General features: G+C 34.6%; 1 protein-coding gene across 5 annotated transcripts in view; it reads left to right on the top strand.

The window, feature by feature from the left end:
• Positions 1-15,500, top strand: part of CDH13 (cadherin 13) — a 479,376-nt gene that overhangs the window by 274,821 nt on the left and 189,055 nt on the right. For 4 of the 5 annotated variants that reach the window (XM_005020165.6, XM_072044043.1, XM_072044040.1 and 1 more), the window contains one exon: positions 3,778-3,922. In XM_005020165.6, the coding sequence (XP_005020222.4) occupies positions 3,778-3,922 (145 nt within the window). Of the gene's footprint in view, positions 1-35; positions 502-3,777; positions 3,923-15,500 lie in introns of those variants that run through there. The other variant, XM_072044042.1, reaches the window with a different exon arrangement.

The following is a 15,500-nucleotide window of genomic DNA, read 5'->3' as shown; positions in this document are numbered from 1 at the left end:
ACAGTGTGAGGCAGCCCCGGCTTCTCCTCACAGAGACACACGGCTGTTTGGGTGCTCCTTGCCCTGGGGACTGCGCTATTCTGGAAAGCTGCTGTTTTTGCATACTCAAACAACTGAATTTATTTTTTTTGGGGGGTGAAGCCACATGCAAGGACCATGTAGCAAAACCATCTGTTGAGCCAACTGGAAGAAATCTGTAAGAAACATTCTTATCAGCAACAAATTGGAAATTAAAATTAGAAAGCAGTTAATGACTAAAGAACCTGCATTAGACTTTGAAGATAATTGAGCTCTAAAAGATATTCCAGGTTTACTTTATGAAAAGCTTCAAATTTATGATATAATTTGGTGTGGTCCATTGGCTGGCTGGCTGCAAAGTAAAAACAGACATTTATATGCAAAGAAGGAATGTGGCTATCCAGAATCATTTCACCAAAAGCAATAAATGAACGGAAACAACCGTCCTGTGAAGAGAAACCTTTGAAACTGCTTGAAGTAATGGTAAGGTTGAGATTGGTAATCTTTTCCTGTAAATGTTATTGCTGACTACCGTAGTGGAAAGAAATCAAGTCTATATAAATTACAAAAGAATACTTAAAAGAGGTTTGAACAGCTTAGAAAAGCTTACTAAACTTCCGATTAAATCCTTAAGAGTTTGAGTGGACAAACAGGCTAAAATCTGTTCCTGCCTGCAGTTTTCAGTGTTACATTGCTTCGTCTTGTTTTATTGGTGTGCTTAATTTTATCAGTGTTTCTCAGTTACCTTAACAGCAATGGCCAAGGTCTGCTTTGTATACTATCATGGCAATTTTTGTTGTGAAGCATGAGGTTCTTATGAACCCTTGACTATCCTTTGTAGTTTGTGTGTATTCTTTTGTCAGAAATGAGATTGGGATTTAGTCTTTGGAATTCCTGAAAATACGGTTGGTTAGATTATGATGAATGTAACTTTATCCTTATGAATGTAATTTCCCAACTTTTAAGTTGAAATATGAGAAGCATAGTCAGTCTTATCAGGTTTTCACATAATACCTAGCTACAGAGCTCTGCAGGATTTTATTTATTTATTTATTTTGTCAGTTTGCCCAAATCTATCTATGCTTACCATTTTTCTTTCAAGTTATGTTGTTGTAATCAGACAGGAACTTAGATACTTTCTGAATGTTAAATTACAGTCTGTTGCTATCAAAAGAAAGAGTGCAGTATCTGTCATACATCAGTCAAGTTTTATATTAAAAACAGGAAAGCCTATCTAGTTTTTGTTTGTTTGTTTTCTTTATTGAAAGACTGAAATCTCACTCTTCTGATAGTTAGACACAATCTAATTTTCCACTGGTTTTATTTACAGCCTGTTTAAGGTAATTTTTTCTGTGCCAGTATTGTCTTTTTCTTAAATACTACTTTCCATTGCATGTGCTTTTTGTTTTCTTAAGGTAAAGTATATTTTCCCTGGTGCTTTTTTTGTTTTTGTTTTGGGGGTATGGTTTGTGTAAGACAAGATCTAGGCAAGCATTTTTTTGTGTATCAGCCAGATAAAGACAGGTGGTTGTGAATAGGTGCTGCAGGCTTTTAATGTCTTCTACAGAATGGTTAGGACCTACAATTTACTGTGCAAAGACTAATAAAAATGAAGTCTTCTGTCATCTTAATAAAATGAAGCAGACAACATGTAACACTTTTTTGGACATGTTACTGGAATATTTTTGGCAAGGAGGACTCAGAACCAGTGGACTTAATGATACTTATTAATAACTGCAATAGATCTATTGTGTCTCCTATTCTCTTCCTGCAGATTTCCACAGGTTAAGAAAACAGACAAATGTTAGATCAAGCTTTGCTTTAGATCACTTGCAATTTCTGTGAAAGCAGCTGAAGTAGTTATTTTAAACCTAGGAAAGCCTTTGTTCTGTCCAGTGAGAAATGTATCTACTTAATATTGAGACAGAGATTAAGAGCAAGTTATCTTGAATTTAAAAGTGAATTTGCTGGAATTTCACAGAAAAATATTTCTATTCTTTCATTCCCCAAAGCAATTAACATAGTTTTGATGAGTCAACATTTACTTAGATAAATCTTTCTGTCAGCAGTTTATAACTGTATCTAAAGTTTTATCTAGCTTTAATGTAGTTCAGAAATAACACTGCCTTTTCCTTCCTAGTTCTCCTCACATCATACACAATCCTAAAATTATTACATTGGCTTCAGAGTCCAATGTTCTTCAAGGCCTCAAATGTGAAGGGGCATGTTCCCCCATAACACTTCAGCTGTGCTGATGCCATGAGTCAGTTGTCTTCATGTCAGAGCATTTATTGACTGTTAAGCCAACAAATCTAGTAAAAAACATCATTTTTATCTAGTAAAAAAAAAACATTTGGAAAGGCTTGATAGAGAAATTACTTGAGAAATGAGGATGAGCAAAGTAAGTAGATGCTAAAATGGACTGTGACACTATTTACAAATGGTGCGATGAGACATCTTGCTTACAACATGAATACTTCTACTTATATCCTGCAAGTTTAGCTATGAAAGTAGAATTCATAAGTGTAACAAACGACATAGATGTGATGATAAACATCCATTGTTATAAGGAATTAGAATTCTGACCTAATTCCTGGTAGGATTTATCACCAACTTATAAATAACTTACAGATATAAGATGTGGCAATATCTTATAATAAATAAATAAACAGAAATAAATAAGCAGAATAAACAAAGTGCTCAGAGACTTCAGCCCCTGCTACTACCACTTTCTCAGGGGAAAAAAAAGAAGAAGAAGAAAATGATGTTAACGTCTGTGCCCAAGTCCATTTTCTGGCTGGCTTAACTCCCTTTAAGAGTTGGGTTTAGGGATGGGTAGAGTGGGTGCAAATGATAACTGTCTCTCTGATACATTTATTACTGTTTTTACCGATGTCATGGTGAAGAGAGAATTGCAAGTATAGAATGCAGCTGCAGTCTAAACTGACCCTTTTTGTCATCATGTATAAGAAGTTTTAGTATGGTTTGCCCTAATGACGAAGTTTTAGTAACTAATTCTGATTTTTTCCATCAAAAGAAGATTGAGATATGCATGATATAATCTTGCTTTCCAGGTTTCGGGAAGTAAAAAAAAAAAAAATATGTGGCTATATGTGGCTTTTTGCCCAGCAGATGTTTTCGTACACCTGGATGTGAGGGGGTGTGTGTGCATATATACCTGTTTATATAAAACTGCATATGTTTTGTCCTTTTATACTTTATTTAAAAAAAATGAACTATCAAAAATATCTAACATAGTACCTCATGCCGTGATCACTGAGAAAATGTATTTAATGTCCAAGGCACTAAGGCACTCTTGCCTTTAAAAAAAAAAAAAAAAAAAAAAAAGGAAAAGAAAGCTCTTAACAGTGCATTAGAAGATATGTCAATTATACTATGATAGTTCCATACTTGTACTCTTTAAATGTGGTTGAGAAAAGTAAAGGAACAAATTATAAACAAATCTTCCCGTGATTAGTATCAAATTTGGGAGTCTTTTTTTCCTTATACTCTACCCATTTCATTCTTCAGGGAATGTGGTATTTTCAATCTATGAAAAGATATCCTGATGTGAATGTACATCTGTCATTTGCTTAGATTTAAAACCTGCTGTGACCCTAGTCCAAGTGAATGGGCTGGAAGTGGTAACCCTGGCAAGGTCTGTTACCACAGTACTAATGGGAGCTTTTTTTCTTATTCTTTGTTCACTGTGATAATGAACAACTTCCCTCCTTTTTTTTTTTTTTTTTCTTTATACAGCTGGAAGTTGAGGTCACAGATTTAAGTGGAAAAGTCATTGATGGGCCAGTCCGCCTAGATATTTCCGTTATTGATCAGAATGATAACAGACCAATGTTCAAAGAAGGACCTTATGTTGGTCACGTCATGGAGGGATCCCCTACAGGTAAGTCCATGCCAGTCATATATCTGTATAGGCATACTGAAATGAAATCTGGATTCAAATACATACAATTTTGTGAATATTTAATAGTCATGGAAGCTTAATGTGGTGATGTGCTTTGCTTACTCTGAATGAGGATAGATATTCCCTTTCAATTCCTTGTATTGTATGTTGATAGGACTAGAACTAGGTGTTATACTTTGTTCATACTTTATTATTTATGCAGTTCCTAGAAATCATGTTGACTTTTTAGTGAGTTTAGCATTTCTGCATATAATTGCTATTGTTTGATCAACTGTAGCTGTGATTAAAAAAAAATAAATCACGTTTCATATAAAGTTTACTTTCGTTGTGACAAGTACGTAACAAACCAACAAGGCAACTTAGACTATTTCTTCATTCAAGCAAGGAACATGCTTCATATTTTATAATTATGGCTGCCATTTGGAACACTATCTCTTTCCTACTGTAGTTCTCTATCACATTATTGATTTACTTCAGATATTGATTGCTTACTAAGAATTCAAAAAAAACTTCCTTACACTGTTCTACTTCCATTCTCCTTGTGTTGTAACTAGTTTCATCATAAACTTAGGATACATTACTATCAATTTTCTCTGAAATTTCTAAGCATAAATCATTCAACAGTATGGAACACTAGAATCACTAAGCACATCACTGGACCAACTTTATTTTCTCATTCATACTACAGCTTCTTTTTGTTATACCTACTTAAATAAACATTACTAGACCACTGATGCAGGTGGTGTAGTTCTACTAAATTCAATGCCCCCAAATCCAGCGTTTCAGCAACAGAAAATGATATGAAACAGCTCAAACTCTGCAGTGTTTAAGCCTCTAATGTATGAGCTGTGTGCTTCTGCAACCCTTCAAGTAGTCTCATTTCTCTGCATCAAAGCAGAAGCTTAGTCCTCTTATGCGCTAGGTGCCCTTCACAGACAATATGTTGTGTAATATTTAGCTGTGATTTAATTCCAGACTATGGGACGATATTTGATTGGTATTTGCTGGATGTTCTTTCTTTCCTCAACCTATATACAAAACTTCTTTTCACTGCTAAGGATTTTTTTTTTTTTTAATTGGCAGTTCTGTTTTTGCTCATCAACAATTCTTGCTTTTTTTTTCCTTTTATTGAAATTTCTGCTTCTAATTCAGTATGTGTTCCTCAGTCCAACTACCACTGAATTCTTTAATTCCATAATCCATTTTCTCTTGCTTCTTTTTGATATTTTTCCATGTAACATTTGACATCATCATTGTCTTACCAGTTAATCAAAGTTTAAATAATTTTGTTCAACATCTTTTTGTGTTATCCTCTCCCTCTTTCCCCCAGGTATTCATCCTGTTAAACTTCATAAGCTCATTTTTTTTGTGTGTCAGGAACAACAATATTTGTAAAATTATTTTGTGCAAAAATGAACCTGTGTAATCAATGTCAGCAAGAATCTGTCATAGCTCTGTACGCAGAGCTATGGCATCTGCTCAACAACAATTTTACATTGTTTACATCTGTTTTCCATGCTTCTCCAAACTTTATGGCATGTATCTTAAATTTATTCATCAGGTTCTGCTGTTGTGCTGCTCCCAATCAATAGTTCCACTGCACAGCTTGATAGAAACCTTTATGTTCATGCGTTTGCATGTATGATTCTTGATTCCTTCTTATTGTATTAATATTGTATTGTTGTGTTTCTACTCTGAAACTTTTAAAAGAAAGGGTTTGCATGCTATGTATAACCTGAATTCCTATCACAGGCATCTTCATTCCAGCTAGAAATCAAACCCATTCATTGAAAAGTGTTTTTCAGTTAAAAAAAAAAAATAAAATAAAATAAATCACTAATATATATGTGTCTTGGATCTGTATTTAAGATCACTGGGTCAAGTAAGTGTCCGTGGGTTCCAATAATTCAGTGATTAGAGATATGTAATTATATAGGCAAAGATACATGCTGTGAAACTTGTCAGAAAGATTTTGATGCCTTGGTAATGGATCAGATGGGATTTAGGGATTATTTTGCTTTAAGTCATTAATTCCTGGGTTCCTGTGTGTTTTCTTGTGGGGCCATAATTTTAGCATTCACAAACCCTGGAATTTTCTAGTGGCTTTCCATATATTTATTTCCATGTATTTTAATTTTATTAAATTTTATTAAATTTAAACATGTACATTGTTTATCACTCACTGAAAATATTTATTGGAAATATTGGAGAACTACTAATTAATTTTGGAGAGAGTATTGGAAATTTAAATTCATAAATCTTTATTTTAATATTCAAATTAAGCTTTATGTTGGACTTCCTTCATGTTGCTCTAAGACATGTTCTATCTTTTTGTTTCCTGAAATACCATTTCTCCTTAGTTATTTGAAAGTTTAGTTCCTTAATTATGGAAAGACACAAACTTGCTTTTGCGGTGATCACCATATCAATAGTAATGCTAAAGTGATGATTGTCTCAATTTTTCTAAAAAATCGTGCATTATATTTTACAAGCTTAAAATTCTCTAAGTTAAGTTTACGGGAGAACAGTGAAATATTGTGCTATGCCCCTTTTAAGAATCTTCTTTTTTGTTGCCACTGAAACTAGTTACAAGTAGAAAAATCACAAGAACGCATGGAAACAGTATGTATTTATTTATTTTTAATTATTCATAAATTAGATGAATTTTGTGTATTGTCCCAGTGCAGATGTGTTTTGGTGGTGTTTTAAGATGTTATCTGTGTTGCTAAGGCCGTGCTTTTCACAGAATCACAGAATTTCTAGGCTGGAAGAGACCTCAAGATCATTGAGTCCAACCTCTGACCTAACGCTAACAGTCCCCACTAAACCATATCCCTAAGCTCTACATCTAAACGCCTTTTAAAGACCTCCAGGGATGATGACTCCACCACTTCCCTGGGCAGCCTGTTCCAATGTCTAACAACCCTTTCGGTAAAGAAATTCTTCCTAACATCTAACCTAAAACTCCCCTGGCACAACTTTAGCCCATTCTCCCTCGTCCTGTCACCAGGCATATGGGAGAAGAGACCAATCCCCACCTTTCTACAGCCTCCTTTAAGGTACCTATACAGAGCAATAAGGTCGCCCCTGAGCCTCCTTTTCTCCAGGCTGAACAAGCCCAGCTCCCTCAGCCACTCCTCGTAGGACTTGTTCTCCAGGCCCCTCACCAGCTTCGTCGCTCTTCTCTGGACTCGCTCATTGTTTTGATTCACCTTTAGTTTGTGTGATTTTTGAACTGACAGTAATCACCACTGGTTATTTTGATAGTTAGGATATGTATGGCATCACTTTATGGAAGATGTAAATGCCTGGGCATAGAGAATACAAAATATTATATTCATTACACTTAAAAAAAAAAAAAAAAAAAATCAAGCTAGGGCTTGCCATAACTTATAACTTATTTTCTGATTAACGTATTTGAATGGTAGCTGATATAGTAATATATTTATTGATATATTTTCATGGAGTGATTCCATGATAATAGGTAGTTATGGGTAATTGGTTTTAATGGAAAACTGTGAAATTCCTGAAAGAACCTTAGTCACACTCTAACAAATGTACACTCAAATATATGTTTAAATTTACTAAAGACAGTTTTAGTTTTAGATTTTTAAGGTATCCTTTTCCTGGACAAACAGCGAAGTTGTTGGCTATGTATTTTTTAGGTGAAAAAAAAATCTACTAGAGAAATAGGCTTTTATTTTTATTTTATTTTTACTTCTGTTGGTTACTGTATTCTCTAATTTCGAACAGGGTACTGAATTCAGCATCTATTGCATCAGGGAAATAATAGATGACCCTGAATCATTGACAACTATGGTGTGTTTTTTACTGACTGTAATGGGTTTTGTGGTAACTGTACTGCTGATTTCTCACCTTTTTGTTTTCTAAGTTATGACCCAGTTTATTTCCTATTGATCTCTGGTCTATCAAGCTGCCAACTCTAGGGTCTGTGCCCTACTGCTGATTCAGTGAATTAATGAATGACTTATTTTATGGATTATATAAGCAGAAGCATTTGGGTATGTCTCACTCCTTAAAGAATGAAAAGAGAAGGCTGGTTAAATGAACATGGCAGCCATCTCATTTCACTTGCTGGAGGCATTTAGCAGAAATTATTTTAAAACACATTTGACATTATGTGACTTGTAACAATACGCTGCAAGCCCAACAGGGTAAAATCTTAACTGAAGTGGTTGGAAAAATTGCTCAAGAATTGCATTTAAAAAAAAAAAAAAGTCTTCAGCAATGAACAATAGCCTGAATACATTGCATTTCAGCTGAAGAGCCCCAAAGCAGGACTGATAGATGTCTACAAATAATTGCTGGAAATAAAGGAATGTTTAAAAATCTTCAAAGAGGCAAACAGAAGGAATTAAGAATAGTAGCCTAGAGGGATGTTCAGTATCACAAAACAATTATTTGTAAAAATTGATAAAACATGAGGAAGGGTCTGTAGTACTAAGTACTGTTGACAGCTGTGGGCTTTTAATAGGACATGGCTATGATTTGGATAAATAAAAACTGGTTCTTAAGATGGTGGCTTCTTATTGAGAGCAACCTGCTAGTATATTCTTTTCATAATTCAACTAACTAGCAGTTTAGTACACTTATGAATGAAAATGAGATTGGATATAATAGATGAGAATCAAAAGATACCAGGAAAGGTAAACTCCAAGTCTGGCTTAGCAAAATGGTGAGGATATATAACATAAAACCTCTTCCTTTGTCTCTTATGTGCCAGTAGTCATCCTCAATACATTGCAGATGCAGTAGTCTTTTCTGGCCTGTGGTTTTTAATTCCTTGATATGCCTTCTGATTTATGAGGTAAGGTTACCAAAGCTTTAAAATGACAAATTGTGTTGAATTTGGTGAGTTCTCCAGGACCACTTCTTCCTTGTGATGTGTAAATTCAGTAATATTGGGGGGAAAACCCACAGGGGTGCTTTTAAGAACTTTCACAAAGAGCCATCAGAAGAGAATAGTAAAGCAAAAAAGTCTTTTTGTCTCAAGTAACATCTGAAGTTCTCCAGTGCCTTCTGATTCCATCTGCATTACGGTAAGATGGTATTTCTTCTTACTTCAAACATTTTTGTCAGAATAAGTTACCAAATTGTGCATATGCATACACTTATTTGTGTGGTTTTATACACATTGAAACCATTTTGAAAATAAAGATGATGCTCTTTCTGGAAGATGAATTTGGAGGGGTAGTTCAGGATATCAAAACTTAAATAGCATAAAAACAAAAACAGTGTAAATATCAACACCTCTTTAAATAAGAACTAAGCATCACTTGATGTTGTAAGTCTGAAGAAGAATGGATTGTATATATGTATTGTGCAGATTTGCACTTTGAATTTTATTCAAAGTATGACAGGGAGATTTGCAAATGTTTGGAGAGTTCCACACAGAAAATCTGCAATTGATTTAAAGGAATGCAAACATACTGTGTAAAACTATTTTGCCAAACAAAATGCTTTCCACAGCAGAGTATTCAGGAGCAAATACTTGAAAAGCAGTTTGAGTGAAGATAGAGTTCATGACCATAATGAGAGTAAAATATAGAATGTTTGAATAAGAATCACAGGAAATGTAATCAAAGTAAAGAGCCACATTTTGATACATCTCGAAGTGTAGTTCTAAGTAAAAGCATGTACTTGAAGTAGTGCTGACACTAATGATGATCTTAAAACAGTGAAAAAAGTGAGTTCAAGACGCAGCAAAAATGGTTTAGTGCTTACAATGTATAAGGAGAATCAAATAATTGCAATCACTTATTGATATTTCTTTTGATATGAGGGATTGTGATAAACTCTTTAGGGTATGCAGCTACAAAAAATTCTACCGTGCTTACCAAAGCAAATATCAAACATACATTTAACTTTTGTGTGATGGAGGCTTGTATATATTCCTTGTAGAACTACTTTGTGTGGTATGGCAATATTGATGCGTTTTGGTACTAGAATAGAAACTATTATTGGCTCTTTGTTGTGATTTTTGTTGTGATTTTTATTTATAGGAATCTCACCATACCATAAATTAAATCTTTAATAGCATGCCTACTAGACCATGTCTTGGTCTCAACGGGGTGGGCATGATCTTCTAGCCCTGAAGAAAGTACTTCTCTCACTGTGTATTTATTGTACTGGCTTGATCCAAATTACTTTTTTTTTTTTTTTTCCAACCTAAGGTAAACAAAAGAAGTTTTTGTTATTTTTTCTTTCACTTGTTCATTTATGAGAAAAAAATACTGGGGAAAAGCTTGTAAAGGTATGGTTTAGCTTTACATCATGTGTGTAACCCAGAGCTAAAAAATGGTTCAGTGGTACATATACTTGAGAGAGGTAAAAAAAAGCTTGTCTTTGAGCCACTTTGGCCTTGCCTCTGATTAACAGAACTGTTGCAAACGTGAGTGTATATTGCAACCCCACTTATGGGTGGTGCTTTAACAGGTTCTGAAGACCTATCAATTCAATCTCATTTTCTGCCTGCTAGCTGCTTAAGGTATATAATGTCCGAGCTCATTATTTCATTTTAAAATATTCATAGTTTTGCTAAAATCAGCAGTAGAGAACTTAGAAGTATATATAGATCTGAGCTGCAAAGCTGGAATGTCTCAGTAAAATCCACCTCAAAACTATCTCCAAGTTAAATACTTGAACTTGAGCTTTTTTGATTCAGAGCAATGTCTCTTGCAGAAATACTTTGATTTTAGTGGAGGTTTGAAATGTCACACAGTTAATTATGAAACTTATTACTATGAGCTGTTGTAGAAAACAAAAGTATAAATTGGTTCAAGGAATTTGATTTATCCAGGGCGAAAAACTTCCTAAATGGCTTAGTTATTCTGTATTATGGTATTTAATTAGATTCTGGCCTAGGAAGCCTCTGATTTAAAGGAAACAGAATATAGAAAAATCTATCTTTAGAGATACAAACTGCTATGATGAGTTACATCTAAAGCCTAGCATCCCATCTCCCTCAGTAGATGATTATGAGAAAAGTATATTAAAAAGGATTGTATGTTCTGTGTACCGATGTGGGTAGTTTTATGCATACTTTAAATGTTAACCACAAACTAGCAATCTTTTCTTAGGATTAATCATTTGCCTTTCAATAAATATGTACTTGTGTCTGTGAAGCGTTTTGTAATCTAGCCTGTAAATATAAAGGACATGAAGTAGTTAGACTTAGCTTAGGGATCCTGGTATTCTAGTTATTGTCTATGTATAAAAATGTCTATATACAAAGAAAACAAAAGATGTTCTGTATCTATAAATAACATGTAGTTGTACTGTAGCAGAGAAGGATGTACATCTAAACTAACACCCTTGTGTGTTTTTGGAGGAACTTGAGAGGATCAACCCATTGAAGTATTATCCAGTCATTAACAGGTTGCCCAGCAGTGCCAGTGTGGTTAAACCAGCACCTTCTGAGTAAATTTAAATAATCTCAAGTGTAGCAATTAGCAGTTCACTCAAACTGAGTGTCTGGTGTGAGCGTCTGGAAGCAGGAGTCTGCAGTTCACTCCAGGGTTCAATTATTTTTGTTTTCTGGCAGAAATAGGTGAGAGTCAGAAAAGGCTCCAGATCACCTTGGCTGCGCAAGCCACAGTGACTGCCATTGTTTGTAAGGATCAGAAACAAGCCACTCCCCTTCAGCCCCAGACAGAAAGTTCCCTTTGACGTCTTATTTTTATGCACAACTGATTTGCTCACTGCCTCTCCTGCTAAAGTAACTTTGGTGAACGCTTTCCTCTAGTTATGCGATGATATACCAAAAATTACTCTTACAGCCATACTGCCAGATCAGCATTAGTGCCTGACGCTAAAGGTTATAAACGCATTATGGTCTCTCTACATTGGACACTTCACATAGTAAAATATCCTCTGTAATATACTGGCAGGCACATAACAATGAAAGCGAAGATGGTTAGCTGGCTTGGCTCTTTTTGTGTTGTAGCCTAGGTTTGTTGAATAAAAGCAAGCATGTTTCTGATTTTTTTTTATTTTTTTTTTTTAAGTGCTGGAGTCCTTTCTGGTTACTGAAAAACTAGGTCTCAAGTGTATTAGTGTAATTCCCTTTGCAAAGAATTACAAATTGAAATTTATGCATTAGTAAAGTTTCCCCTGGCTCTTGCATCTGCTAATGTATACCTCTCAGAAAAGGAAAGGGTGGGTTTGAAAGTTTTAAGCAGCTTGGGCACTTGAGATGACCTTATCCTTAGAATTGACTAACTGAAAGGTACTGTACTGCCAGGAAAATATATCTGAAAAAAAATAGAATAATAATAATTAAAAAAAATACACAGCTCTGTGGCATACTGGAGAGCAGAATGATGCCACAGCTCTCTTGATAGTCTTTACTAGTGGTATAAAACCTCAGTTTGTGTAGATACAGTTATAAAGCACCATTTCTGGATATTGCCCATCATCTATTTGCAGGCCAGCAGCCCTGCAGGCAATGTGGTGAGTTGTGCTTTAAGTTAGCGGACTGTCAGTGGCCACACTGCTGTATTTTGTTCAAGCCCTTTGAGGTGTGTGAAAAGGGTGTTAAATCTTCGCAGCTTGCAATCATGTGCCATAAAATTGTTATATGATTTGGAGACTGATGGCAGTAGATACGGTAGCTGAAACCCTACCCCCACTTCCCTGTCCTCTCACGCAGCTGGATGTAAATCCTGGAGTTGTGTTACCAGGTTTTATAACAATGGGGCATCATTTCCTTTGACAGTAATGCCATGGTGTGGCCACTACTCCAAGTGCTGAATGGAAAAAGGCCTGTAAATTGTCAGTGCAGGCAGGGTTTGATTGCCTTAGTATACAATGCCAGGAGCAGCCAATAGACAGATCTATACCACCTTTATTGTGAAAAAGTCACGTAGCTGAATAGAAAACATGAAATTGCAGGATTATTTATTGCCTTGCAGGTTAATTTGATTATATTTTTCCCAGTATTATTTGAAAGCTACCATCAGATCATGTATTTAAAAGAGAGAGGAGAGAGCTTCCCTATATTTTAAACTTTTGGTTCGTTTTGTTTTGTTTTAACCTCTTTTTTTTTTTTTTTTTCCATGTTTCTTCCTTATTTTCATGCCCCCTTGGGGTTTAAATTGCAGTCTGTATTCCCAAGAGGTCAAAGGACAGTTGTACAGTAGTACAGACAATTGTGATACATGAAAAACAACTTTAGTAAGAGTGATTGGACAGTATATAGTACACAAAAAATCATGATTTTACACTGTTATTTTTCTTCATAGAAATATTCAAAATAGTTCTCTTGTCTTAGGTATATCACCCAACTTTTAAAAAAAAAAAAAAAAAGAAAAAGAAAAAAGATGGGAAAACACATTTATTATTAGAAATCTGGTACTGTTAGTAAGCACCACTAAATTGCTTGAAATTTATTAAGAAAATACATGTATTTTAAAATAATGTTTTTGTTCCCTGAGAATGTTTTGGTAAGGTTGAAAAGATTATGATTGGATTTCTTAAAAATAAAAAATAAAAAAAAAAAAATCCTGTCAGTATAAGATAAGCAAAGAGCACATGAGTAAGTTAAAATCATACACAAGTGTGATAGATTGAAGGTGAGGTCTCAGAGCAGTGAAGATAAATATCTTTTAAATATGGATCTGAGAAAATGTTACATATCCAAGGCAATGATTTTTGGAATACCCAATGTAGCTCATCAGTGTTGTGATTCAAACATACAGCAGTAAAACATGATAATCATTATTGCAATTGTTATCAGAAGGATATCTTACAGTTTTTACATAGATATAAGACTGTTTTATAAAACTCTAAATCTAGAGGGTGGGGGGAAAACAAACATATTTTTAAGGATCACTTTTCAATCAAGACCTTGAGTTTTAATTTCATCTGACATTTAAAGAAGCACTAATTTCTGCAAGACCAAAACAGAGAATTACTCTGAAGCTGTCTCATAGCTAGATACATAACCTACGTAATTCACTTCAAGTTTGAACCAGTTGGATTGAAGGGACACAGGGACACATTATAATTTAGACTGTATTCACCAATCGATTGCAAATGGTTTTCAGGAGCACTTATGCTTTAAAAAAAAAAAAAGTTGCCTTCACAGTTGCTACAAATGAAGTTTCAAAACTCTACCACACTAAGATTTCTTCTATTGATCAGATGCCAGAAATAAAACTTTTGAAGCCACTGTTTATATATTATGTCTATTTCGTAATTATGAGTTACTGGGATAGCAGATGATGGTCTATTTGTAAAAAATCTTTTGAGAGTTTTAAATTTGGCTCTGTTCTGCAATTACTATAAAAGCAAAAGTATTCAAGTTCTTGAAGAAAATTGCATAAATGCATCTAAATTAATTCAACTTTATAATCATCTCAAAGCAATTGATAAGAAAATGTCAGTGGAACAATTTCACATGGTTGACTTTTAACGCTATGAATTGTTTTTCTGATTTTCTTTATATACAAATTCTGGAGAACTGACCCAATCTTTCAAAATGTCTCAGTAGTAACAGCATAGCAACAAAGCTACAAGAATAGCTCTAATAAGTTTTCTTCATGTTTGCTAAGAGCAAAAAAGCTAAGAGCATTTGTTTTGATTCTTACTACCATTATGTCTCTATAACACTATAAATCAAGTCATGGTGTAAGAAAATTGAAAACTGTGGAATAGTTCACATGGTCTTCACATCCATTAACTTACGTTGCAATGTTCCGATATCCCTGTTTCTTCCTAAAGACACCAGCTACCTAACCAGCTCTGGTTTAGGTAGACCTGCTGCTAAGTTTTTCTTTGTTACAGTCTTGTTCCAAAATTAATTCCTTTCCTAATATTGGCCAAAAGTATATGGAACTTTATTACCTGGAAGTGTGTACCCCATCCTAGTAAATAACTCAGAAGATGGGATGCACAATTGTTACAATAGTCAACTGGTCGTGTCAGTACAGCAGGGTTTAGCACCTACTTTCCAAACAGTTTTCAGGAACAGATATCAGCTCCCTTTTAGCTCAGGACACAAATCACTTTTCAAGTTCTTTTCAGCAGGGATAAAAATTTTAATTAAGTACACACGCCAACAGTATTTCTTGGCCTCACTGGTTTAGAGCTTTAATAGGCCAGATTACACTTGATCTTGCAGAGGGAGGTAAGATATACTTCCCCTGGCTGGGGGTATGTGGAAGGTGTGTTGATATGGGATAAGGACAAAAGCAAAAAAAAAAAAAACACCAAAAAACCAACCCTGCAAATTCAGTTTGTCAAACCTGTTTTAATTTTCTCAAATGAAAATACACTAATCAGTTGTTCAAAGCTATAATCTATCATCTGTGGTGTTAAACAACTCCTCTGGGAGTTGAAACCATTGTGAGTGTCTCAGTATGTTTTTACAATCAAAATTCCATGACACTTGTTTAAATAACATTCTTTTGAATAAACATTCTCTTTTACGTCAGCAATTATAGAAATGGTCTCTTTCTTTAAAACAGTTTCTAATTTTGAAGATGTAGTCATTTGAATGTTCTTTATCTGTCATTTCTTGCCATCAGTGCTGTGC

This window comes from Anas platyrhynchos, chromosome 12 (assembly GCF_047663525.1).
Source record: "Anas platyrhynchos isolate ZD024472 breed Pekin duck chromosome 12, IASCAAS_PekinDuck_T2T, whole genome shotgun sequence".
NCBI lineage: Eukaryota > Metazoa > Chordata > Aves > Anseriformes > Anatidae > Anas > Anas platyrhynchos.
Note: the sequence above shows the minus strand (reverse complement) of the source record. Positions and strands in the feature narration are given on the sequence as shown.